The 27,558-nt window shown below is 46.7% G+C and overlaps 2 protein-coding genes across 2 annotated transcripts in view; one reads left to right on the top strand and one right to left on the bottom strand.

Moving 5' to 3' along the window:
* Positions 1-27,558, top strand: part of SYN2 (synapsin II) — a 174,708-nt gene that overhangs the window by 116,137 nt on the left and 31,013 nt on the right. Inside the window, exons 2-5 of the mRNA XM_068558124.1 lie at positions 9,864-9,921; positions 11,192-11,283; positions 13,488-13,644; positions 18,371-18,460. Coding sequence (XP_068414225.1) covers positions 9,864-9,921; positions 11,192-11,283; positions 13,488-13,644; positions 18,371-18,460 — 397 coding nt within the window. The remainder of the gene's footprint in view (positions 1-9,863; positions 9,922-11,191; positions 11,284-13,487; positions 13,645-18,370; positions 18,461-27,558) is intronic.
* Positions 15,896-26,905, bottom strand: TIMP4 (TIMP metallopeptidase inhibitor 4). Its single transcript, XM_068558125.1, has 5 exons — positions 26,389-26,905; positions 25,093-25,190; positions 24,566-24,680; positions 21,519-21,643; positions 15,896-20,855 (listed from the first exon to the last, which is right to left on the bottom strand). The coding sequence occupies exons 1-5, from the start codon at positions 26,528-26,530 to the stop codon at positions 20,658-20,660; spliced, it is 678 nt and encodes a 225-aa protein (XP_068414226.1). The 5' UTR covers positions 26,531-26,905; the 3' UTR covers positions 15,896-20,657.

Here is a 27,558-nt window from a genome sequence, read left to right as displayed (position 1 = left end):
TTACAGACTGAAGAAGACTCATTATATCAGCCTCTCCTAAAATCAGAACCTTTTTATTTTGTTCTGTTTTTCTCTGGGCCATTTCTACTTTCATTATGTCATTTGTGTTTAGACAAGTGGACATGATAATGCTGTATAACAAATATGAAAGTACTATGACTTGTACAAGATGAGTTCAGAGTGTAAGAAACCCTTTATGTTGAGTTTCCAATAAACTTTCTGATGCTAATCAACATTATTTTTCACCTTTCACTCTCTCAGTCTTTTTGTGTTTTTCTGTTACATCTCACAGGACTAATGTCTCAAGGAAACAATTTTCTGTTATTTCAGGTTCTTTTTTGGATTGTAGTTGAACACTCATGATCCCCTGGTAAAGTCATTTCCCATTGAATATAATATGTTTTCTTACACTTAGTCACATTAAAACTCCTCTGCCACTTTTCTGCCCACGTCCACATCTTCTTTCACTTTATATCTAATCAACTTGGCATTTTAATCCCTGGAAGTGCTGAATGCCATCTGCAAACTTGGCAATTTCCCCATGCACTCTTTTCCAGATCATTTATATGAATGTTAACTAAGACGCCATGCAGCTTGCTTTCTATCTAAGAAGTAGCAGAGAATTTGATTTAACTACTTAATCACTGAATTAATAATATCAAGGACCAGCCACAGAACGTTGCCTTTATCCAGAAAACTGTTCACTTCTTCCTATGCTTTGTATCTTATTCCTAAACCAGTTATCTATAACAAGCATTTCTCCATGTACTAAAAGTTTTTGTTTTGTTTTGTTTTAATTTTGTTTATTTATTTATTTATTTATGGCTGTGTTGGGTCTTCGTTTCTGTGCGAGGGCTTTTTCTAGTTGCGCCAAGCGGGGGCCACTCTTCATTGTGGTGCGCGGGCCTCTCACTATCGCGGCCTCTCTTGTTGCGGAGCACAGGCTCCAGACGCGCAGGCTCAGTAATTGTGGCTCACGGGCCCAGTTGCTCCGCGGCATGTGGGATCTTCCCAGACCAGGGCTCGAACCCGTGTCCTCTGCATTGGCAGGCATACTCTCAACCACTGTGCCACCAGAGAAGCCCTAAAGGAAAGTTTTATGGTTTATGAATTAGATTACAAATCCAAATTTGAGTTAAGAGCCCCTTTACCAATGTAAGGCCTGCCTATTTTACGTCTCATTTATGGCTTTGTTCCAGAACATCTATATGAGGTGTCTGTCCTATACCACTTTCTATCACTGTCGTTTCCCAGCTAGCTTCTAAATTCCGAGCCCTAATCAATCAAATGATCAATTGAGTTGCCTGATGAGTGTTGGACAGTAGCTGTTGGTTTGCCATGTACCGGGAAAACAGCAAGTCCTGAAGTCTAATTACTGCACCAGCTTCCCAAATGATCTCAAGCCCTGGTTGGCTCCCTGCCATCTCTTCTGTGTCCCAGACAACGTGGCCTATCAGATCTTAGGCACATCTGATCATGTCACCTCTTTGCTTAAAATCTTTGACAGTGTTTTGGGAGACAGTTGGGAAAACTTGAATATAGACTCAGTAAAGATGTTTTAAGTTATTATTAATTATTAAATAATAATTATTATTAAAAAGTCATTACCCTGGGATAGGCAAATCCATAAAGAGAAAGTAAATTAGAGATTACCAGGGACTGGGGGGTGGACGTGGTGGGGAATGGGCAGTTACTGCCTAATGGCCACAGTGTTTCTGCTTTGGATGATGAAAAAGTTTTGGAAGTAGCGATGTTGGTTGCACAACATTGTGAATGCACTAAATGCCACTGAATTGTACACTTGAAAATGGTTAAAATGGCAAATTTTGTTATATATATTTTGCCACAGTAAAGAAAAATTTTAAGGCATTACCAGTTAGAGATATTACTTAAAATTCTACACGAGAAATAACATGATATCTGGGATTTGCTTTAAAACAATCAAACAATAGTCCTAACAACAACAGTGAGGGTGATAAATGAAAAAGACTGGCAAAATGTTGATTACTGAGGATAGAATTTTTCATAATAAAAAGTTTTAAAAAAATCTTTTGGAAGCTAGCCATAACGTCCCAACTACTCAGCCTGACATTTGAAGTTGACAGTCCATCGCTTCCCTTTCTCAGGAGCCTCGGCTCTTGCTGCTCAGCCTGCGTGCCCTTCCCCCAGTCAGCTGGGCCGCTGCAGCGCTCTGTGCTCAGGCAGCCTCTGTGCCTTTCAATTCTGCTCTCTGCTTCTTGTGTGGCAAATTCCTCCTCATTCTTTAAGACTCAGCTGCGTCCCTGGAGCCTTCCCAGGCTCCTCCAGGCAGAGAACTCCCTCCTTTGGGTTCCCACAGTGCCTTGTCCACACCCCTGCTACAGCTTATACCCTGTATTATGACCTTTTATTTATGCTTCTGCCCACCACTACCCTGTGAGCTTCATGAAGGTAGAGGAAACTTACTTTTCACTGTACATCTTTCTGAGCTAGATGAAACTTTTGTTGCTGTTGTTTTAGTCGTGTGCATTAAATTCTTTTTTTAAAGGAAAAGATTGAAAGGTGGGAATGTGAATATTAGCTATAAATCTTAAGAGTTGAAAGGGTCCTTAGCAATTACCGACATGTATATTGGTCTCCCTTTCTAGACTGTGCTTTCTCTACTTGGCACCTACTACTGCATTTTTACATTTCCATCACCTACCACTGGGTGTTCAGGAAATTGTTGCTGAATTTATTGATAAATCACATCCTTTCTTTCTACAGATGGCAAAAAGCCAACTATCTAGCTTGGGGTATGTGGACACACACTTTTTAGGAGAAATAGTGAATTTTCAGGCATGGTTTGTCAGAGCAGCAAATAAGCACCTGGAGGGCTGTCACTCAGCCAGTGGAGTCAGCTCAGTGGGTGAGTGAGCTAGGACTACGGCGTGTCTGCAGTACACATCCTGCCAGGGGGTGGCAGCAGGCGCTCACAAACTCTCTCCAAGACTGGCAGGCCTGATTTACCCTTTGAGTGTAGGGTAGGGAATAGATTCCTCTACTATTTCTAGTTTATTTTCTAATTTCTTGATGCCTTGAGATGCTTGACCAAAAGAATAGGGCCTGAGTTATAGACAATAAGACCCAGAAACTAAGCACCTTGTCTGGACAGTTATCTCTAACCAGTGCTAGGCATTTACTAGGTGCATTGTTAGTGCTTTCCTCTTCTAGCTTGAGGTTTTGATCCCTGTGCGAGCCTCAGGCACCCAGGGAGGATTTACACTCTAGGCTGTTTTTAGGTCCTTTAGTTCCGGTGTGGATGGAGATTGAGAACAGATTTTCATGTGGGGAAGAAGAGAGAAGAAAGAACATGACACCCTGGGACGTGCACCTGCAAGAAGAAAGGAGAAGACGGCTGGGCCTGCAGAGACACACTCAGTCCACTCAGTCTTGAGGGTGGCCTCTTCTGGTTTTCTACATCTGTCCAGCCAGCACCATCACTCCTAACATCTCCAGTCAATAAGCAAGCCCTGATTGTGAATAAGTACACAGTTTAGGGAATTAGTTGGAAATTTATAGATATGTTGATTATATTTGTACAAGCCTTAGCTCAGAGCATGTAATATGACAGTAGGACATAATCAATATTTTAAATCCAAAATGATGGAAAATCCAGGGCTCATATGGATACTCCTTGCTCTTAAGTATTCTTACATAATCCAGTGATCTGAGGCTGGTGTGGGGGAGGGGTATCACAGATTATTAGACAACTGAGTTTGAAAGGTGGTATCAGATGATGATGCTATAAGCCAAATATCATGAGTAGACAATAAATGGGATGCAAGTTCAGAAGAGGAAGAAGGCATGTTGGCTCTGGTCATAGTAAAACAGCAATAATACCTGGTACATGAATGTTTGTTGCATTTTGCTAATAGTACTTTATATTTGCATAATATTTAAGAGTTTCCAAAACACTTTCATGTCATTTATTCTTATCTGGCTTCATTAAGTCTTCACAGCAACCTGTGAGTCAGGTATTATTAAATGAGGTAAGATACATAGAATACTTAAGATAGTGGTTAGTACGTAGTGAATGTTAGCTATTATTATTAAAATCATTATTAGCCCTATTTTATACATGACGAAACTGAGGCTCAGAGAGGCTGTTACTTGCCCAAAGTCACACAGCTGAGAAGTGGTAGAACTAGGCCTGAACTCAGTTCCCCTGGTTCCTAATTCTAGACCTTTCTCCATTTCCCCATGCATAAAGAGGGAGTATTTAAGCTGGGCTTAGCAAGGTTGGGCCAAGTTTTGAGGCAGCCTTAGCAGAGAAGTCTCTGATGATGTCTCCTCATCCTCATGAGCCCTAGTTTGCAAGAGGATGGGAATTCCTGAGGGTATTCTGTGCCTTGAGTAAGAAGAGTTAAACCTAGAAGCCTCTACTCATTTTAGCAGTAAGGGGAGGTGGTTCATTGCCTGGGCAAGCCATTAAACTCACAAAGATCCTCAGCTGGTAGGCTTGTTGAGAAAATGTTACAATAGGGGGAAATTGACAACACACGCACCATGGATATTTTTAGTCTGTGCTTCAAGGATGTACATCTTGGTTTCTGTTTAGACTGAGCACCAGGGGGTGAATTTGGATTGATTTGACAAGACTGGCAGTCGGAAAGTCCTTACTGAGCACCTTCTCTGTGCCCAGCTTAAGCAAGGGATTGTGGGGGGGGGGGTAACTAAGGGAGGTGAAGTAACTTTCCCAAACTTTCAAACACTGGGGAGAGTGATATAATGATCTTTTTCTTGGGTGGGGGGGCAGTGTGCTGATATCAGTAAAAACTATTCCTTACACCAGCAATTCTGCAATAAATTATTTATCCTTCTAACATACAATGTGGTGACTGTAGTGGATGATACTGTATTGTATACTTGAAATTTGCTCATAAGAGAGTAGATCTGAAGTGTTCTCGCCACACACACGCACACAACACACACACACACACACACAAAAGTTAGTAATGTGAGGTGATGGGTGTGGTAATTAATCTGTGCTTATCCCATTTCACAAAGTATACATGTATGAAATCATCATGGTGTACACTTAAAATATTACAATTTTGTTTGTCAGTTATAATAAAGCTGGAAAAAATAATTTATCTTATGAATATATTCTTAAATGTAAGCCATTGTAGCTCTGTTTGTAATAGCAAAAACAATCCAAACACTGGAAATCTAAACACTCACCAGTAAATTTTTTCTTTTTCAAGATTTATTTATTTATTATTTATTTATGGCTGTGTCGGGTCTTAGCTGCGGCACACGCGATCTTTGTTGAGGCATGCAGGATCTTTTGTTGCAGCGTGCGGGCTCTTCATTGTGGTGCTCGGGCTTCTCTCTAGTTATGGCGTGCAGGCTCCAGGGGGCGTGGGCTCTGTAGTTTGCGGCACGCAGGCTCTCTAGTTCAGGTGCCCGGGCTCAGTTGCCCCGTGGCATGTGGGATCTTAGTTCCCCGGCCAGGGTCGATCCCGTGTCCCCTGCGTTGGAAGTTGGATTCTTAACCACTGGACCACCGGGGAAGTCCCTATACTTTTTTTGTTTGTTTTTTTTTAACATCTTTATTGGAGTATAACTGCTTTACAATGATGGTTAGTTTCTGCTTTATAACAAAGTGAATCAGTTATACATATACATATATCCCCATATCTCTTCCCTCTTGCGGCTCCCTCCCCCCCACCCTCCCTATCCCACCCCTCTAGGTGGTCACAAAGCACCGAGCTGATCTCCCTGTGCTATGCGGCTGCTTCCCACTAGCTATCTATTTTACATTTGGTAGTGTATATATGTCCTGCTACTCTCTCACTTCGTCCCAGCTTACCCTCCCCCTCCCTGTATCCTCAAGTCCATTCTCTAGTAGGTCTGCGTCTTTATTCCCGTCTTGCCCCTAGGTTCTTCATGACCTTTTTTTGTTTGTTTTTTAGAGTCCATATATATGTGTTAGCATATGGTATTTGTTTTTCTCTTTCTGACTTACTTCACCCTGTATGACAGACTCTAGGTCCATCCACCTCACTACAAATAACTCAATTTTGTTTCTTTTTATGGCTGAGTAATATTCCATTGTATATATGTGCCACACCTTCTTTATCCATTCATCTGTTGATGAACACTTAGGTTGCTTCCATGTCCTGGCTATTGTAAATAGAGCTGTAGTGAACATTGTGGTACATGACTCTTTTTGAATTATGGTTTTCTCAGGGTATATGCCCAGTAGTGGGATTGCTGAGTCGTATGGTAGTTCTATTTTTAGTTTTTTAAGGAACCTCCATATCACCAGTAAATATTGGTTAAATTACTGTATGACCTTCAAATGGAATTTCATGCAACTATTACAAAGAAAGAGGTCTATCAGTATGTGCTGAAAGCATATCACTAAGATGTATTTTTTAAATTGCAGTAGAGCTGACTTACAATATTAGTTTCATGCACACAACATAGTGCTTCAATATTTTTATAGGTTATATTCTATACAAAGTTATTATAAAGTAGTAAATGGAAAGATATCCCGTGTTCATGGATTGGGAAGAATTAATATTTTAAAATGTCTACCCTACCCAAAGGACTGGTATATTTTTAAGTGCAACAAAAAATTAAGGTTCAAAAAAGAGTTTATATAGCATGATGCCATATGTATGTTTGAAACATATATGTATGCAGATATATGCACACAATTTCCCCACACTGGAAGGATATGCTTGCAACTGATAATGGGGAGTGTGTGTGATGAAAGAGAAATGGGAAAGGAAAAATGTATTTTTCATCTTATCCATCTTATTCTTTTGAAGATAGTTAGATTTATTGGTTTAACCATGTGACATACTTTTTTTTTTAAGCCACTTGCCTGCAGTCACACAACCAAGAAAGTGTACAGCTAGGATTCCCGTGCAGACTGTGATTCCAGAGCCCTGTGATCCAGAACCCCTCTGAATTCTAGCACACTGCTTCCTAACAGTGCTCTCTTAGGATCAGGAAGTAATTCTGTCACTTGCTTGTAAGTTACAAAATTTTTCATGAAAATACCTGGGAGAATGTTCTCATTCTCCAGAAGAAGACTCTGTGCTCTATCACCTGCCATCTTGGCTCCTTTTCTATAAGACTGTGGCTCAGCCAAGAGAGGTCCGTCACCCAGAGCCAGGAAACACAAACTAAGATTTCCAAGAGGACAGATTACCTTAAGGAAAAGGCATTAAGATAATTAGAGAGTTGGGGGTGGGCAGAAGGCCTGAAAACAGTATCATTAGCCAACTTTGTCAATGGGCAGGTGCAGAAAGTGACAGATAAATGCAGACAGAATCTATATTTATACTTCAATATCAGTGTTCAAAACCCACAAAATAAATGAGTGAATTAAAAACCTTGGCAGCATCTAAGTACCTAGACATAAACTCTTAGTTCTAAGCTTAGCTCCTATGAACTTCTCTGTGATTTGAGCATATTGTTTAGCTGCTCTGGGTTTCTTTCCCCATTGGTTAAATGGACAGCACTGTCTGTCCTGGCTGCTTCACAGAGTTGTAAGGAACAAATAAGGTAAGAATGTGCTTTGAAAACGCAAGGCATCATACAGAATGAGAGGTTATCGTTAATGCCTCTGAGACTTACCTCACAGAAGGAGAGCTATTTTGAGACAGGAAGATGGGAGGAAGTATCAGAAAAGCATTGCTGGTAACAAGGTAGGCACACCTCACCAACACAGGGAAGGAACCTCTTGGATCATTTACTCCAGTTCCTTCTGTTTATAGTCGTGGACGAAGACCTACGGAGTCCTCAAGATCTGCAGAGCAGTGATAGTGCCATGCATAGACTATTATTTAAACCCATGAATAAGGTGGAACCCTAAAAGGGATGGGATGTGCTACAGGCCCCTTGCCCAAGGGGCTTGCTGAGCTGTGTGTTGAACAGGGCCCCAGAAGCAAGCTGATGAAGCTTAGTAAGGAACTGGGGCAGAGGTAGGGGGATGGACTTCAGTGATCCAGCTCCAGGATGGCTGAATGCCTCTGAGGAGCAATCTGAGGGGAGCCAGGGACTTGGATAGGACAAATGACAACTTCCTAGAACAGACTGTTCCAGAACCAGATCGGAAAGGAAATAGCCTGGCCTCGTCCTGGGTAGTTCACAGGAACTGGTGTAGGAAGTATTTGTAGTGGAACTAGTGCTCACAACATCAAGTCCCTTTTGCACAGAAGAAAGAAAATGGGAAAAGACACATGCAACGCAGCATACATGACAAGTCAGTTTTTGTAATGGTGGGAATAAGGATGGCGAGAATGAATGAGCAGAGGGAGACAGTGCTGTGCAGCGCCAAAGACTCTGGACTCAGACTTGGGTGTGAATATTGGTTCTGTCACTAACTTGCCGTATGACCTTGAATGTTCCATTTTCATCCCGAGTCTTGGTTTCCTCATCTCGAAAATGAATACCTTTCTCCCTATCTCATAAGTTGTTATGAGGACTAAATGAGACATTCTTGAAAGCAACTAGCACATAATTCCTAGAACATGATGCCCAATAAATGTTAGTTTATCCCTTTGTTTTGGAGAGGGACTTTTAGAAAACCTCCAGTGAAACATAACTAATTTGAAATTTCAAGCACTGGGAAAGCAAGCCCAACCTAGGTAGCATGTGGACAGGTCCTTTTTACAGATAGAGAAGCAGCCTATAAAGGCAGATAAGAAACTCTTATGAGAGGAAGGGGAGGTGAAGAGCAACGTAGCAATGGCTATAAATATAAGCATAAACAGTCCCCTTACCAGCAGCTGTAATGTGAGGTTCCTCCAGCTCCGTGACAAAACGGGAAGATAATAAGTACAGTGTATCTAGGCTTGACTCATTCTCTTGACTGCTCAGAAACACAGGATAGGTTTTGTGTTCAATTATAGAAGCTTTCCTCAGCCTCTCCCCCTGCCCCCTGCTTTTTTTCTGGTATAATTAACTCTCCTTCATTCATTGATTGTCCTTTAATCCTTGTTTTGTTGGATATATTTGCTTTTTAAATTATTGTCTCAAATCCTTTTTGGAAGTATGGGTATGAAGAGGTAAAATAATAACAGTTTCCTTAGAAACTAAAATTCCAAGGGTGGAAACCAACTAGAAAATCAGAGTGAAACGCAAGATTGGGGAAGATAAGGAAACTATAGGGATGTATAAAATTGACCTAGTCTTTACCAGGAGTAACATTAGGGAAATTGCTAGTTCTAGACTCCTTTTGTAGCAGAAAGACCAAGGATGTTATCATAAAATCACAATGCCTTGGCTTCCCTGGTGGCGCAGTGGTTGAGAATCTGCCTGCTAATGCAGGGCACACGGGTTCGAGCCCTGGTCTGGGAAGATCCCACATGCCGCGGAGCAACTAGGCCCGTGAGCCACAATTACTGAGCCTGCGCGTCTGGAGCCGGTGCTCTGCAACAAGAGAGGCCACGATAATGAGAGGCCCGCGCACCGCGATGAAGAGTGGCCCCCACTTGCCGCAACTAGAGAAAGCCCTCGCACAGAAACGAAGACCCAACACAGCCATAAATAAATAAATAAATAAATAAATAAATAAAACCCAAAAAGTTTAAAAAAAAAAAAAAAAAAGCAACGGCTGCACATTCCCCAATTTAAAAAAAAAAATCACAATGCCTGAGAGTGAAAGGCCTTTCGGTTTATTTTATAGAGGGGAGGCCGTGGTTTGCCTGAGGCTGTCTCATGGTGATCCAATAGCAGACTTAGGGTCTAACCCTGACCCAGGTCTCTTGACTCTCATTTTGGGATTCTGTCTGCCATGGTCCTCGTCTTTGTGAGAGTGAATTTCTGACCGCAAACACCTGTACAGAACTAATTTGTGTGGGTTTTTTTTCCCTTTTTTCCAGGGCCAAGTGCTTTCGGGGCAAAAAAGTCCTTGGAGATTATGATATCAAAGTGGAACAGGTAACCAGCCTGGAGCCCAGGGTTACATCTGCATCATTGTTGGCCCCTCTTGACATTCCAGAATGAACCATTTAGTTCTGCCAAGTGGAGATAAGTGTCCATCACTAGCTTCTAGGCTCTCCATCTCCTCCCCCAGCCCTTTCCAGGACTTTTCTCTCTATGAGACATGGTCCTGAAGGCTGCATCTTTCAACTTCGCTGATTTCTCTTCATGGCTCTGGTGTCCGTAGAGAGGCAAGCAGCGTGGCTCTTGGGGCCCTCTGGGGGTGCAGGGTTCTCAGGCTGAGGAACACTTTAGAGGAATGTCTTCCTAGGACATGGCCACACCTACATATTGCTGGTGGCATGGTCTTGCTGGGTAGGCACACATCTGCCATTCAGGTGTGTGGCCTCCGGTGGTGCCTCCTCTGCGCCTGAGGCTACACTTCAAAGAGAACTTAGAAAAGAACACCTCCTGGTCTTAATGCAGTGAAGTCCTGAAAGACTCATTTTTTATCTTCCTGTACCCTTTGCTTCATGATAAATAGAGATTAGGTCTATTCGAGTGGATAGGGGGATGGCCAGTTTAAACAATGCATGTATTTTCTATGTAATGATAGAAGTTACTCATCATTCCTTACATGGTGTGCTGTGATTTACAGAGTACCTTTCCTATCCATTGTTGCATTCAGTTCTTAAAATAACTTATTAGATAGGCAAGGTTGATAAAAAAATTATGCCCATTTTATAGATGGGAGAAACTGTCCACCCAGAGAGAACAAGTAACTTGCCTGAACATCTTATGCAGCTAGTTGGGCCGGAGCAGAACTAAAAACCCAGTTGCCTAAACTAAAACTTAATGCATTTATGTTGAAATTGATAAAGGGCATGTTTGCCCCAGTTTGCATTCCCGCTCTGTAGAGGCAGCACAAAGGATGCTGGGTGGGGAGTCTGAAGGCCTGAGTTTTGCTCCTGTCTCTGCCAACAATAAGTTTTGTTTGTCCAGAAAAGTCACTTAACTGCTCCTTTGGTAAATAAGGATAATTATCTCTGCCCCTCCTGCCTCGTAGAGTAGCTGTGAGAGTTAGATGAGATCAGTTTGGGAAAATGCTTTGCAAACGGTAAATAAATGTTTGGTGGAAGGGATGCTGTTGCTGCTCTGCGGAGGGCCTCGCAGAATCAGGACTGTGGGCTTATTCCCCCACTGTTATTTTTATTTATTCATTTTTTATCATAGTAAAAAACACATAGCATGAAATCTACGCTCTTAATCTCCTCCTGTTATTTTCCAGGCAGAATTTTCAGAGCTCAACCTGGTGGCCCATGCAGATGGGACCTATGCTGTGGATATGCAGGTGCTCCGGAATGGCACAAAGGTTGTCCGGTAAGGTCCTTTCTGTCCTCTGGGTCACTGTCACTGTCACCACAGTTACCATCTCTGGCCTGCAGTGGGATAGCATTGCTATGTATAGTGTACAGAAGTTGATGATGTGTGCTGTGCGGCAGTGGTAGAGGAAGGCAGAGGAAGCCAGCTCCTGCCTTTAGGGAGGTCGTAGTCCAATGGTAGAGAAAGCTCCATGGGCTCAGAGCTCTCTGAGTGGTAACTGTAAGAGGTGTTCCAAGACTCCGGCCCTACCTCAGCCAGTGCAGCTCTGGGCTTTTATCTCTGAATATATTTCCCCTGGAAAACAGGGTTCCATTGCTTTTTAAAAAAAGTTTGGAAACCTCTGCTCTGGTTCAGCCTCCTTTTTCACATTGATTTGCTTAGATTCCCTCAGTAAGTTGGTAGCAGAGCCCTGTGTTCTATGTGAATTCTCATAACTCCCAGCCCTGTGTTCTTTCTGTATTCCAAATTCCTGGGAACTCATAAGTCTGATAGGAAAGCCTGGGGTGGGAAGGGACATTGTGGGTGGAAGAAAATTTGCAATTACAAAGCACTTACATGCCAGGTGGGGTGCTGGGTGACTTACAGACATCATCAATTGTAACACAACAGTTCTGTGCGGGAAGTGATGAGGATTCCAGATGAGGGAGAAAGGTTCCCACAGTGTTCTTCTTCCCTGGGGCTCAGTGTGGCTTCAGGTTTTCAGACATCAGGGTATTGCTCCAGGAAGAGTGTTCACTTCACCCTTTTCCCTAACTCAGTCTATGCTACCCTGACACTGAGGCCGCCAGTGTCCAACAGGACCTGGGTCCGTGACAGGGAAGGCAGAACTCAGGTGTCTGGAGCCTCAAGTCAGGAAATGTGAGCTCATCCATCCTGGATACTGAGAAGGACAGAAAAAGAGACGTCTGTCCACGTGGGGGTGAGCTCAGGAAGCTCCTTCTAGAGAGAATGGTGGGCTCCTCCAACTGCAAATGGAATGAATCACAGGGATGCATGACACAAGCGGGTGGTGACAGGAAGGCCCATGTCAGGGTGCTGGGAGGGATCTGGCAAAAATAAGGCAGGCCCTTCCAGTTGCAGTGTGGGGACTCAGGAGCTGACCGCAAGCCTAGAGCTCAGTGCGTGTAACTGGGATATAAGGTTTGGTCTCAGGCATACAGCCGGAGCCAGTTTCCCAGAACTAGGGCACAAGGAGGTCAGAGCACATGCCACCTGACTTGATGCTAGCTCCCCTGAGTGACTGAGGAGAGGTCCTTCCACCCCCACTTTAAAAGACTGATCTCTGAGCCCAGGTGGGGCTGGAGCTGTAGGTGGGGATTGGTTGGGTGCCTGGGAAGGGAACCGGGTAGGTCATTACACATGTGTGAAATGGCCAAGGCCTAGAGCCTTGAGAGCAGATGTGCCACAGAACTGACTCTCCAGGAAGGTGGGGTTCCTCTGGAATCAGGGCGTGAAGATGGGGGCCCTGGTCCTGTGGAGCAGCTGGGGCTGGCAGCTCTGCTGGCTAGAGGTGAAACGCAAGGAGCCTTCCCATGCGTGGGAACACTGTGTACTCTCAGTGCTTCCTGTAGCCAGTTGCTCAACCTCAGTTCTGCAAAAAATATTTGCACCCCTCCCTAGCATCCTCTTTGGAAGAATAACATGGGGACGTCTGGTATCTGTCCTCAGCCAGCCTGGACCCTTGCTCACCAGGGGACCTGATGAGGGCACTGCCTATTTTAAGGAGCAGCTTTAAAGAGTCAGAGCAGGATGCTGAGATCAGGGATCTACACGGCAGGGCAGTGAAGTCAGCCAAGTGTGTTGTCTTCGGAGTCTGCCGGGACCCCCTTGGGGTACCAACTCTGGAGCCACAGGAGCTTCAGCTCTTGTCGTGCCCCATAGGGACAGGGAAAATTCTTGTTGACCTAAGGTGTGAGGGTTTAAAGTGTTTCTTCCCTCCTGAAGGCTTTTGCACCTTAGAAAAAGACAATGCTTAACCCAGAAGAATAAGAGAATTTCAGAAATCTGTTCAAATCTCCTTTGAGAAGTGCCAAACATAATACCTCATTTCCTAGTCCATAAAAGAATAGTAATGATAAAATGAGGGGCTTGGCTCAGGTAACCCCTAAGACTCCTTCCCTGTCTTGGTCTTTGGAGATGGGAGACAAGAGGATGTATGACCTGAGGTTCTGGTTGATGGCAGACTTCTACGTTCTTACCAGGTCCTTTCGACCAGACTTTGTGCTCATCCGGCAGCATGCGTTTGGCATGGCAGAGAATGAGGACTTCCGCCACCTGATCATTGGCATGCAGTATGCAGGCCTCCCCAGCATCAACTCCCTGGAATCCATTTACAACTTCTGTGACAAGCCGTGGGTGGTGAGTGAGTTACCCTTCCGCCAGGTAAAAGGGTAGGACCCTGGTCCTCTTATCTCCCAGTCCCTAGGAGGACCACTGGTGATCCAGGTGCAGTAGGTGCCAGCTGAGAAGATGTGGGAGGAGCTTCAGCTGGGACACAGGGTAGGGTAGGCTCTCACAGTAGGACTTTGTCATCACGGGCTGGGCCGCCTTTGCTGCAGAGTGGACCTTTGGCCTCACAGCGAAGTCACACCAAAGATTCTGTGAAGACGCCCTTACAGGTCTGTAGGCTCTGCCCTTAGCCATAGGATACAGCAATAAAAATACCAGTTTCTTGTCTGTGAAAGGTCTACCCATTGGAAAGGCCTGAGGCCAGTGGGGACCAAGGGGATGGTCCAGCTCAGAGGGATGTTTGTGTCAGAGTCCTACCAAGTGTTTGAACAACCTTAAAATGAGATTCATCCACACATATATCAATCAGACACTTATATGTGCTGGAACTGCCCTTAGAGATCATCAGCTCTCCCCACTTCACGTAGAGATGTGAAAATTAAAGAAGGAAGGTAAAGAGTATAAAACCACTTACTATGTGATGCCATCATCTGAGATTTTCCTACATTAACTTCATTTAATCCTCACAATAACCTTACAAGGAAGTTATTATCATTATTATCACTTATTACAGAGAAATGAGACCCAGAAAGGATTAAGTAACTTACCAAAGTTTCAGGGCAAGGATTTCTCTAGATGACACTCTCTCTCGCATAAATTGGGTTATCATGTGAGGAAGAAGCTGGTCTGGTGTTCTCCTCCTTGGCTAGTCTGGAAGTCTTGGAGGCAGTAGAAACGTTTGAGCAGAGAGAAGAGTGACGCTAGGAGGGAAAGTGGCCTGTGATGGTCCTGGGCTTCTCTGGCCTCCCCTCTGACAGCTGGGGGATCCAGTTCCTATAACTTCGCTGCTCCAGGCTGGTCCTCTTGGAAGGAAACACCTGCCCCTAATCACATCCTCCTCTTCTTGTTTTTCAAAAATCATTTCAGGTCTCACATACTGGCTTGCCAAGGGTCATGGCACTGGTGGCTGATTGTGAAGTTCCCAGACCCCAAGCTCCCAGACTCAGGGGGCTGGAGGGGGTGTTTTTTAACTAAATGGATCCATCATCTCTACTTTTACACCTGAACTCAGTTTTCCTGTTCCATTGGAAGCTAGGGAGACCTGACAGTGTGAGAGAAAGACCAATGAGCAAGGAGTAGAAAGATCTGGGAGCTGCTGTAGTTGCCACTTGTTCAGCCTTTCCCTCTGTCTGGCCTGAGGATCCGGAGTCCTAAAGTTGTGCAGAAACAGGCTACAGGAATTGTATGATTTGAATGAGTTGCTAATCACAGAAGAGCACATATGAGGCCTTCACCAGGTTTCCCCTTAGTCACATGACCTTTCCTACTGCACTCATGTCCTAGCCCTTTCCGCCCTCGCCCCTTCAATACCTGTTAGAATTTGGCTCCCTCATAGCCACACAGGGCGATTCTGCTATTATCAGCTTTTTTCTGGGCGCCCTCACTAATCAGCCTTCTGACTGAACCTCTCTGTGCTCTGGTTTCTTTGTCTGTAAACTAGGAATAATCATAGTACCTTCCACCAGCTTGCCAGCCTGGTGTTACAGTCCCCTAGTATTGGGGATCTGAAAGAAACTAATTCCCTGCTTTACGTTCCAAAACTGTGCCAGAGGCCAGGGAGGGGCAGATCAGAAAGCCTGTGCCTGGGGCTTTGCCCCTCCTGGGATTTGGGATCTGGTGAGGGTTCACAATCCAGCACATTGCCGTTGGCATCGCATGAGAACGGCGGGGCTCCCTGGCAAGACACCAAGTTCTCCCTTCGTTTTCACTAAGCAGCTGCCACACTCATGGCATTTTATATATCGTTCTCTGTCTGTTAATGGGAATGAACAAATTTGGTGACTGTGAGGGGAGGGTCCCTCTGAGATGATGACTTTGGTGCGTATTTTCTAAATTTCTTTATTGTGGCTGCTCTTGGTGTGAGGCGAGGCCTCGGCTGGATTGGGAAAGGCTCTACCTTGTCTCTATCACACTGTCTCTGAGCATATCCACTATCTCATAAATTGATCAGGGCAGGCACACTGGGATTTTGGAAGCAGAAGTAGACCTACCAATGAAAGTAGCATTCCAGAGAGTGCAAGAATGCCACCATCCCATATTGCTGAAAATTTATCTGAAAATCCTGTCACTCTGGGTGTTTTTAGAGACAGATGCACATGAGTTGAATTAAAGCATTTTATTTCCGGGAGGGATAAGGATAGCATATTAAATTCAGACTGATCTTGAAATCCCATTTCATCCAAGAAGTCTTTCCTGATACACTGGATAAGTGGTTATATTGAACATTATCTTCCTATTCATTGCCAATACCACCCCCAGCTCCCAAATCCATTCTTTTGTCTAGGCATAGTGGAAATAACCCTTATCAGATATTCCTTTTGTTTACTTGGTGACTGTGTGCTTGTGACTGAATCTAAGTTTCCAAGGAGGCAGGGGTTAGATGCCAAGCCCAGTACTTTGAGCAGAAGGGACTGCAGGAGGTGGAGGAGGGTAGCATGAGCTCCCAGAGACCCAGCTAGTGCCGGGAACTGGCTGCCATTTTAGTCTTGGCTGTGCTGGGACTCTGAGAACCTGCCGTGGGCCTTCTTGGCATCGGTGTGGTGTCTGTTTAACAATCCCACGTGCTGGGAAGATAGGGCCCCACATGCCTTGGTGCCATGCCAGGACGTGGGCTGCAGCAGGACAGAGGTTGTGAGGCGGGGCTGGTATCAGCTCTCCCGGGAGGCTGGAGAGCCTTGGGAGCTCAGGCAGGTATCCAGACACAGAGCAGGAGTCCAGCCAGGCCAAGGTGGGCAGGCAGGACTTAAAGGTCAGGTGAGGTGGTGGAGAGAATCAGAGAAGGCAGGAAAGGTCTGAGGGGTGGTCTTGACAGTCAGAGAAGGTTGAAGAACCAGAGAATGGCGAGGACAGCAGGGTACAATGGAGAATGCACTGGGCAGGAGGAGATCTGGGCGCTGTCCCAGTGCAGCCCCAAGTCCAGGCATGATGGGGGAGCCTGCGCTTCCCTTTGCTTCTGTAGCCTCAGTCTCCTCATTTGTAAAATGAGATGTCTGGCCTAGAGACTCTCTCAAGTCTCTGACAATAATAAAATCTTTGGGCCTTGAGAGTCCATCAATCATACTTGCAGCCCTGGAGGAGGCCTTAGAGATCTAGAGTCACCAACTGCGTGTCGCTAAGGGAAGTGACCCAGAAATTCCAATGTTTTTCAGCATTTCAAGAATAACAGATTCTATCTCTACTCACAAAAGGACCACAGCAGATGATCACTTAAACAACAGTTTGATCATGGAGTTTGGGAGGAAATGTAGTAAAAAGATGTTCTTTTGTGGTAAAAAGTTTGAGGAACTGATCAAATTCAGTTCTCTCTTTTTATATATGAAGAAAAGGAGGCCTGGAGAGGAGAAATCATTTGCCTAAGGACACCTAGCAAGTTCGAGCAGAACAAGAAGAATCAGAAGACTGTAGTTGTCTAACAACCCAGTTCTGGCTTTTATCGTCTCCCCGCACTGACTCATGCGCTAACATCCCTGATCAAAAACAGGACCCAAGCTTTAGAAAAATGTTCTAGCTTTCCTTTCTCTAATAAATAGAAGGTAGATTTGATCTGGCAACTTTTCCTACTAGCAGTTCCAGATATCAGTGGCTTAGAGCGTGAACCCAGTAGCACTAGAGAGAAGCAGCTGGATTACCCCTGCTGCCAGCACACTGGGGTGGATGTGGGGAGCTTGTGTGTGAGTGGGCGGAACTGGAAAGCTTCCTGTGGGAAGAGCGTGATCTCTTTAGAGCCTGAAAGGCTGCTATGTCAAGGAGTAGGGAGAGCTATGGGTTAGGAATAAAGGAGCCTGGCTATGAATCTGGCTCAACTACTGTGTGACCTTGGGCAAGTGACCTCTCTGGGCCTCAGTTTCTTCACTTATAAAGTGTGGGGGGCAGGGGGCACCAAGGGGTGCTACATGTTTGCCAAAGGCAAACCCTGACACTTAAGTATGTGTACTTCATCTCTTCCCCATGGAGCTGTTCTGGCTTCTCATAGGTGAAGGTCCAGTGAGTTCAGTTCGTAGATGAGTAGTACGTCCTAGAAGACTGGGTCTGTCTCTCCTGCATTCCATGACTCCATTCTCCCTACAGGAAAAAGCTACCATTCCTTTGCTTGGCATTTGAACTTCCGAGACTGGGCCCCACATTAGCTATCCAGCTTCATCACTTGCCATCTCTAGAGACGAAGGTGTTTAGAGTTAGAGACCCAAATTTCAATCCCAGCTTTACAAGCTCTTTGCAGCTCTGTGACTTTAGGCAAGTTTCCTACCCTCCCCGAGCTTCCTATGTAAAATGAAGATGATAAAGAACCTAGTTCATCAATTTGATTTGAGGATTAAATGAAATATCATTAAAATTGAGTAGGCACTGAATGAATGTTAGCTCACTCTCTCCCTTCCCCAACTAAAGCATACGTTCCTGGAGAATAGGAATGGGACACCTCTTTTATATCCTCAGAGCGCTTTGCACAAAGCCGTCAGTGAGCAAATACTCAATAAATAATTGTTTGATTGACAGACAAATATTTGTTGGATTGACATTTTGTCTGTCTGTTCCAGAGCTGTTTAGGTAAACCGAAACCTTTGCTTCTCTTTTGCAGTTTGCCCAGCTGGTGGCCGTCTACAAGACACTGGGAGGAGAAAAGTTCCCACTCATTGAGCAGACATACTACCCCAACCACAAAGAAATGGTAGGTGACTGAGTGCGGGCTTCAGTCTCTCTGCTGTTCGCACTCTGAGCTTAGCCACGTGGTGACTATGGGCCTCTGAAGAGGGCCTTAGCCTCCCAACCCCAGAGACTCTGTTGAGGTTGAACTGCAGACCTGCTTTGTGAAGTCAGGGTGGCTGGGTTTTAGCTGACAGCCCTTTGTCTCCAAAACCTGGAGACAGCGTAGGAAAGAGCAGAAACAAGGGCATTTTATCGAGCGACAAACCCATGCATCAACAATCAGAAGATCCAGCTGCTTGGGGTCCTAGCCCAGCCGCACCACAAGTCAGGGATGGTTGCATTCCCTCACTGCATGTCAGTCTCCCAATGCGAAAGGCAAGTGGGCATAATTATTCCTGGCCAGGACATTTAATATGGTACTTGCATAATTTAAGTGAGATTCTTTACGTAATAGTCTGTGAAGAGTGTGAAGTGCTCTTCAGATGTAAGGTGTTGTTCCTGTTATTATTCATCAGACCCTTCCATTCCCTTGGCTTCCTCCAAATTTCGATAAGACTAGGGTTGCACTGTGCCTTCTCTGAGGCCATCCTAGGGTGGCAGAAGGAGCAGAAAAATGGGATGGATGGTTGGTACAGAGGCTGTTACTAATGTTTTTCCCTCGTGGTGACCTGGGGCTTAACCCCCTTCTTCTTCTCTGGCCCCACGTACTCTGCCCCAGGCCTGCATGGTCAGTTGGTGGTCCTCCTTAACCCACCAGTGGAGACTCTCTCTGCCATAGCTTTCCAAGTCTGGTGCTCTGGGACAGAGACCTCCAGAAGGAATCTCCATTTGCACCATTTCTGTGAATGAGGAGCCTGGTCCTGGCATTTTGTGCGTGGCCCAGCTTATTAGCAAGCCACGCATGGAAGATGAATAACAGCCCTGGGCCTCGAAAAGAACTGCCTCCTTCATTTTTGTCAGAGCTTCCCCAGGAGAGGCCCTGGAACCTTAAGCCCTTGTGTTTAATAAATCCTTGAGACCCTCATCAGGGCTTTCCCTTTTAGGACAAGTCAGGAAGCCTTGTAGAGGCTGAGGAACCCTAGGGGTCTGTGCTTGGCGATTTCAGGGAGTCCAAGAGGGGACTGAGCTGAAGACTGAAGGGCTCTCAAAGCTGGCTTTTTCCTGCTGCAGCATCTAGCAGGCTGACCACTGAAAAAAACTGCAACACGTGCAAAGTGTATTCCTCACCTACCATCCTTTTGCCCCAAGGGCCCTTGTGTTACTTTTCTCCTGTCCTCTATCCTGATATTTGCCTTCAAGAGAGGACCCCTAAGATCTCTCTGAGGTGTCAAAAGCTAAGTGGGAATTTCAACTCTATAAGAGAAAGGCTTTTTTTTAGCTTAAAAAAAGTTTTGAAGCAGGAATGAAAACATTAGTAATCTAGTAGAGAAGGACTTTCTAAAAGAGACAGAGGAGAAGCCTTTTGGACATCAGTTGAGGGCATTAAGTATAGTTAACCTAGAGAGACAATACCCAAGTCTGTTCTTATCTTGCTAATTGGGCCAGGCCTTCTGGCCCAATTAGCAAGATAAGAGGGGATTACAGCACATGGAGGGAGGTTAGGCCATTGTAGGCTTCACACTGGATGATTCCGTGTCCCCCAAGTCACTCCCCCAAACAGATGAAAGTGTATCAGAGGATCAGAATGAGTTGAGACAGGAGGAGTAGAGGATACACAGCCAAAGGATGTTGTTCTTTTCATTTCTCCAAATCAGCCTGTTTATCATACTGTCAACCCACCTTCTGTTCTTGTACATCACAAGGCCGCCACACCATCTCATATGTATAATAGTCACCATCTCTCCCCTGTCAGATCCGTTAAGACAAAAAGAAAGCACATTTATCTGGGGAGAAAAAGGAATAGTCCTAGCTTTGGAAAAGAAACTAAGCCAGAATCAATAACAAATACCAGCTCAGCTAAAAGGGTTTGGGAGGCAGGGATGAAGGGCTGAGGACAGGAGAGAAAAGTCATGCTACTTTCCCTAGCCCTTGACAGGTTCTGGACTGGGGTCTTGGAAACAAGCTGCAATATGCCCCATCCCTGCCCTAATGCTGGCCAGACCATCCACTTGTTATTTCCCATTGTCTGGCAGCGATGAGGCAGGTGGTGACAGCCAGAGCTCTGAGGGAAGGAAAATGACTTGGTTTTCAGGATTCTTGAAGGTATGTGGTGGTCCCTCCTAGGGCTCGATGATATCAACAAACTCCTTCCTGAGGGGCAGGCGTCCCTGGTACCAGCTGCAGGTGCCATCAACATGCTTCACGCAGACATAATGCCGGGCCTGGTACCCATAGAGCTTCCGTTCCAATAGCCAGTCTGTCCAGAGGCACTCGTTGGGAGCCGAGATGGTACAGGGCACCGTATAGCAGGTGGTGATCTAGAGCCATAGCCACACAACGTCAAAGTGAGTAGGATGTCCTTTTTCCATTATTGCCTTTCAGACTCCTACATGTTCTCCTACAGCCTAACTCAAACGCCCCCTCCCTTATGAAGCCTTTCCTAGTCTCCAGATTTCTCCCTTAGTTCTCCTTCCCCCTGTGCTCTGCATGTATATATATAGTATTGCCTCCCTAATGGCATCTCTGGAGTCAGAAAGACCTGAAGGTCCTTACTCTACCACTGACCTTAAGCAAGTCACTTCACTTCCCACAGCATTAATTTCTTCACCTTAATATGGAAATCTTAAGTCTTCAAAGATTTGTTTTAAAGACTAAATTAAATATTTTAAATAAATTAACGATTACAGGTCCTGGCAAAAAGAGTAGACTCTCTTTAAATGGTAGTGTGTTATCCCAGTCTGCCTAATATGATGGCTGCCTTCCCAGCTAAAATGTAAGTACTCTGAGATCAGGGACTATGGGCCATCTCGCTTTCCCATCCCCAGCTTCATACGATGCCTGGTCCATCGCAGATCTCAAGTATAGTACAGCAAGTGAATAGATCATGCATGCATGAAGGAAGGAATACATGAAAGGTGAGGCTGCACGGCTCAAGACCCTTCCCCCACCCCCAAAAGACCTTGGAAATGGACATTCCTTACTTGGCAGCCACAGTTCAGATGGTAGTGGTGATTCAGACTTTCTCTCTGCAGAAAGGACAGGTTCTCCCAGGGCTCGATGTAGTTGCACAGGTGGATGAAGACTTTCCCATCACTGAGGATCTGACCTTCAAGGGGAGATGGAGGAGAGCTTAGCATAAGGAATCTGCTCATGGAGCTCCAGGAGCCCGGATTCTTGAAGGAGCCCCAAATCACAGCCTCTTCAATATCTTTTGGTGGCAGTGGTGACATGGGGCTCAATGAAGGAACCAGAAATACCTCTATTGTCTTTATATCAAAGCTGTTACCAGATGATGTTTGTATGAGGGAGAATTGTGGGGTGAAGGCCTTTACGTTAGCATGGTGTAGACAGAGGGATGTGGGCTTTAAGTCAGAATCTTGGTGGAACCCCCTTTTCTATCATTTACTAGTGTGTGACCTTAAGAAAGCCACGTAACTTCTCAGCTGAAAGATGAGAATAATGAGATGATTGGCAGGATTAAATGAGAGAATGTCTGTGAAGTTCCCAGCACAGTTGTGGGCCCACAGAAGATGTTCAATAGATAGTAGGTCTTTCTTCCTTTTCAACCCTTTCCAACCCTTCCCAATATCTACACAGGCCAGTCTCCTGCCCCAGTGATACCTATCTTGGTGAGTCTTTCCCCTTCCCCTTCTTTACTTATCAAACTCTTTCCTATCTCCAAAGACCCTTTTTAGTACTATCTCATCCGCCAAGCCATCCCTGACCCCGCTAGCCCACACCTCTCTTAGAACTTCAGTCGCTCAGTCATTTACTGACTGAGCAACTACTGTGACCTGGTACCAGGAATACAGAAATAAATATGACAGGATCTCTGCCCCCAAGGAGCTTAAAAACTAGTAAGGAAGACAGATAAGTAGGCAAAAATGACACTGTTGTGTGATTATATACAAGATGCAGTATAAGAACAAAGGAAAGAACAACTGTCTCTGTCTGTGGAAGGGCTGAGGGCAAGAAGGGTGTCTAAGAGCAGATGATGCTTGCGTTGGGCCTTGAAGGGATGGGTAGGAGTTCACCTGCCAGACAAGTGGGGAAGAACTTCTGGATGTTGGGACAGAGGGGCGTAGCTCAGCAGTATACCTACTGCAACCACAAGTAGTTTCATTCAGCTCTAGGGGAAGCGAGGGGCTGGGAACGGTCACTGAAGTGGCAGGAGGCAAGGCTGGAGAGGTCAGCAGGGTCTGGTCACAGAGGGCATTCAGTGTTAGGCAGAAGAGCTTGTGCCTTCTCCTGCAGGCGCCACTGATGACTTTTCAGTGCGCCTGTGCTTCGTCACCTAACCCCACCTTCATTTAGACTTGACCTCTGTGAGGGCAGCCAGCACATTTCCTGCTTCCCCTGATGCACCACCGTACCTAGGAGAGGGCTAGGCAGGCAGAGGGCAGGTGCTCCAGAAGGAGGTGGCCTCGTTGGCTAGTCCTGGGACCTGGAGGGCTCAGGGGCATGCCCTGCCTCTGCCTCTCCCTCTCCCATCCAGAGGCGCCCCGATCAGCACATGCTCAGAGCTGGGGGCCCCTACCAGTGTGGCCTCCAATGCCTGTGACTTCTCAGAAGTTTGAACTGTGAGCTCTTTGAGGACTGCGACTTGTTACTGAGTCTCCACTCTCCTGCCCCAGGCCAGGCAGTGAGTAGGTGGTCATTCATTGCTAAGGGGATGGACAGATAGTGGAATTCCTCCTCCTGTCCTCCCCACCTGCTATGTTTTTCTCTTCCTGGCCTTCTTTCTAAATATTTTTCATCCTTTAGGGCCAATTCAGATCCCTCTTACACAATGAAGCTTCCCTAACTGTTTACAACCACACAAATACCTTTCCCTGAACTGCAAAATAATTCAGTGTTGCATTCATTCACTTATGGATTATATTCTTGTGAGGTTCTTTAACTGTTCTATCCCAGCCAGTTCAGTATGAGGGATCTGCCTGGGCCCAAGGTCATGGAGACAGAATCACGTTAGAGTCAAGGCTCCTGTTAGGGCCTGTGCTTTACTGCACCCCCAGAATAGGGCCTTGGATGTGAGTCAGCCACGAGCCAAGAGTATGACCTGTCGTGGCTGTCTAAAGCTAATACAATTGTAGGCTACAGTGACTATTATGTGTGTATTGCAGGGGGAGTTTGCAAACGCACAATCCTCCTTTACTCTGTGTAACTAAGACCTCCCCTGCAGTATGGTGTCCAGTTCGGGGTCCTGTGCTGGGGGGGGACAGGGACAGGCTATATCCCATTGAAGGTGGCCAGGGCAGGAAGGGGTCTGGGAACCACAGCCAGTAGACCTGGAGCTAGAGTGCATGTATCTATCGTCCTCAGCCCTCTGAAGGGTCATTGTAGAATAGAGGACAGAGCTGAACCCATAAGGGAGAGTTTCAGAATGGCAGAATTTGGCTCAAGATACCAAAAATCTTATACCAATTAAAGCTGTTTGGAAATGGAACCAGTTGCCCTAGGCTGGGAGAGCAACCTGTGAACTAGCAAGGCAATGGCAGCGAGGACTCTTGCACTGAAAGGGACGTTACCAAGGCTCCTCCCGACCTAGGCTGCCTCTTCGTAACACAGCTCTGTTTTATGCCAAGAAAATGCCACCTGGCTCAGCTCACTACCCAGGGTCAGCCCTGGCTCCTCCTTGACTGCCTTCCTTAGGGCAGAGACTCTTTTTTTTTTTTTTTTTAATAAATTTATTTATTTATTTATTTATCTTTTAATTTTTGTCTGCATTGGGTCTTCGTTGCTACACACGGGCTTTCTCTATTTGCAGCGAGTGGGGGCTACTCTTCGTTGCGGTGCACGGGCTTCTCATTGCGGAGCACAGGCTCTCAGCACACAGGCTTCAGTAGTTGCAGCATACGGGCTCAGTAGTTGTGGCGCACGGGCTTAGTTGCTCCGCAGCACGTGGGATCTTCCCGGACCAGGGCTCGAACCCGTGTCCCCTGCACTGGCAGGCGGATTCTTAACCACTGCGCCACCAGGGAAGTCCAGGGCAGAGACTCTTAGGGCCGCTTGCTGGTCTTTAACTTACCAGTCAGGAGATACTGCTTCTGGCTGTTAGCTTCTAGTTTCACCCCACAGAGGGAGGAATCAAAAGGTGTATAGATATACTGAATATTGTTGACTTTCTCAAACCCTTTGAACATCTGAAAGCATTTACAAAAGAGCAGTACTGGGTCAGTGAGTGTACTTTATATCGTAACAGGAAAAACTTTTTCTTAATCTAAAAAAATTAAGCGAAAGTCTAGTTCAGGATTTGTTGCACACAGATGGCCCAACTGGGTCTTTCCTCTCTAAAACAATCTAAACCTTGGTTGATTCCAGTGAGAAGGGAGGTGCCTCTAGCAGCCCTATGCACAAGCTCTGAGGGCCTGTCCTGCACTGTCCCTTGGCTCCTGTGGGCCTGTTGCCTACATGTCATCCCCTGCACTTGAGCATCTGTACCCCAACACCGCTGAGCCAGGCCGCCTCACCTACCAGCCCCACCCCTCCCAGATCACAGACCCCACTCCTTCTAACAGCCCAAGGGGGTAAATGCCCTGGCCTGTCCCCATGTACCTTTATCTGTTTGATTTCATACCGGATCATTTTTTGAGTGTCAGCAGGGTTTGCACTGGCAGGAACTACCTTCTCACTGGAGATTTTGGCCCGGATCGCTGCATAAGAAGAGAAAAGAGGGAACTTGCAGCAACACGTGGGAGCAGTCCATCTGGGATCTGGATGACGTGGCGCCCCTGGAGAATTTTGCAGGGGAATTCTGGGTTTAGGTCTTGGTGGGTTATGGGGAGAATGCTGCATGTGAGCGAATCTCCTCTGCAGTTACTGGAAGTTCCAAAACCCTCGGGCCTGTTGGGTCCTGCACTTTACCTGCTGGTTTGGGGAGTCTGGTTCTCCACAGCCCAGGGTGCAGTGGGGTGGAGGTATGCGGCAGGTAGAGGAGGAAGGAGGAGCCACTTGAGGGCAGTTGGTGTGTGGTCATCTACTGCTGTAGCCCAAGGCCTCAGAGAGAGACTGACCGAGTTGATATTGGTAAATGTTTAGTGAATTAATAAATGTCCTGACCCTGCACAGAGGTAGTTCATCTCTTGCCACTTGGGTATTAATCAAAACCTGTTTATGAGTTCCTCCTCTGTGCCTGGCCTAACGCTGGATACTAGACCCACAGACATGATTAAGACAGGGTCCGCATCCTGCAGAACTCTTGGTGTGGTGGAGAACACCCTTAGAAAGACCAACAGCACAGCATGGTAGGAGCACAGAGGTGCTGTGGTAGCACCAAGGAGTCAGGAAGCCTTCAGAGAAGAGGAGACACCTGAGTAAGATCTTGAAGGATGAATAGGAGTTTGCCAGGAATTTAAGGGTTTCAAGGAAGGGCATTCCAGGCAGAGGGAGAGAGAGGGCAAAAGGTGTGTGTTGAGGTCAGGGCGTGGTGACAACCTCAGTTATAAGCTTGGACACCCAAGGATGTTTATAATGAAAGCGCAAGTCCCTGGCCCCTGGCTTTCCCTCCCCCCATCCAGTAGATCAGAATAATCCCCGGAGAGTTCCGGAGACTTGTTGTGCAGTGACACACACCCCCCCCCCCCCCGCCCCGTAACTGCAGTAGGCAGGGGAGAGGGGGTCGCTGCGGAGGCCCTTTACGCAGTCTGTTCCCTCGCAAGTCTGCGCGTCGCAGCGCTTGCAAGGTGGCTGTGGCGCCGGCCCTGCCCGACCCACGGGGCCCCAGCAGGAGGCAACTGGTGCGGGATTGGAGGCCCTCCCCTTCCCTCCAGACTCCAGGTCTGCCGCTGGGCCCCGCTTCGACCCCACACAGCCACCCCCTGCCTTGGACCTCGAGGGCTCCCCCGGACTCACCTAGCGCCGAGTGGCAGACGTGCTGCTGGGGGTGCGCGGGGGCGCAGCTGCACGCCTCGCCCAGCCCCGGCGGCCGAAGCAGCGCCAGCAACCGCAGCAGCAGCAGCGCCCAGCTCGGCGCGGTCCGGGGGCTCCACGGCATGTCACGGCAGCGCCCTGACTCAGCCTCTGGGGACTGTCGGACCAAGCAGCCCCTCCAGGGCTTCTCCAGAACTCGTCGCGCCCCTCGCCCCTGGCTTTATGAGGTGGACCTAGGGCCAGTCCCGCCCCGATGGGCTCCGCCCTCCTTTGGCTGTAGGCCATCCGCGGCTGCGGGACCAGCGGCCCTCCTGGCCGGCGGGCTCAGTGGCAGTCTCAGCAAGATGAAGAGGGAAGCCAGGAGAGTCTCCTAGCTTCTATTTCCTTGCCTGAGCCTTCTGGAAGTAGAGGGAGGGCTGGGAAAGGGGATGGTGTAAGGACTGAAAGACAGGGCAACAAAGACAAATGCACCGGGACACAGAGACCAAGCGACTGTGATTCAGGCAGAAAGGACAAGAGTGTAGAGAGGCACAAACAGGAAGAGACAGGCGGAGTCAGAGAGAGGCAGACGGAATTACAACAGGCAAAAGAGACAGTGACAGAGAAGGACGGATCTCTTGCTGAGCTGCACGCTGGGAATGAGACGAGCTACTCAGGGCTTCTTCTTTCAGCTGCAGGAAGTGTTTTCAATGCCCTATTTATGAGGCTCCAAAGCAACAGCAAACAGTAATGGAATAGGACAGAGAAAGTTGGGGTGTGTGTGTGTCTTGGCTCTGTCGGCTGGGGGGTGGGGAGAGATGTCCGAGAAAGCAGCCAGTGCTTTAGAAACGCTTTCCCGTGCCCAGAGCTCAGACTCTGCAGATGGCTGAGGACCGTGCTCTTGCTGGGGCCTCAAAGCACGGGGTAGCCCATCACTTAGGGCAAACCTGGGTTCTCAAAGCTCTCTCCAGACCCTAGGCCACCCTGGTTCCTGTCCCAGGCCCCTACTCAGCTGAGAGACTACATCTTGTTACAGAGGGTGGGGCAGCTTAGAAAACAAAGAAGCAAAGCACTTGGGGCCAGGGACTGGAGTCCTGTCCACTGTTTGACAGAGGGCATAGTGCTCCGAGCCTCCAAACAGAAAGAAACCCATGGGATTATTGTCGTAGGATG

Source organism: Eschrichtius robustus, chromosome 12, assembly GCF_028021215.1.
Source record: "Eschrichtius robustus isolate mEscRob2 chromosome 12, mEscRob2.pri, whole genome shotgun sequence".
Taxonomy (NCBI): domain Eukaryota; kingdom Metazoa; phylum Chordata; class Mammalia; order Artiodactyla; family Eschrichtiidae; genus Eschrichtius; species Eschrichtius robustus.
The sequence above is the reverse complement of the archived record's forward strand: the minus strand, read 5'-3'. Positions and strand labels throughout refer to the sequence as shown.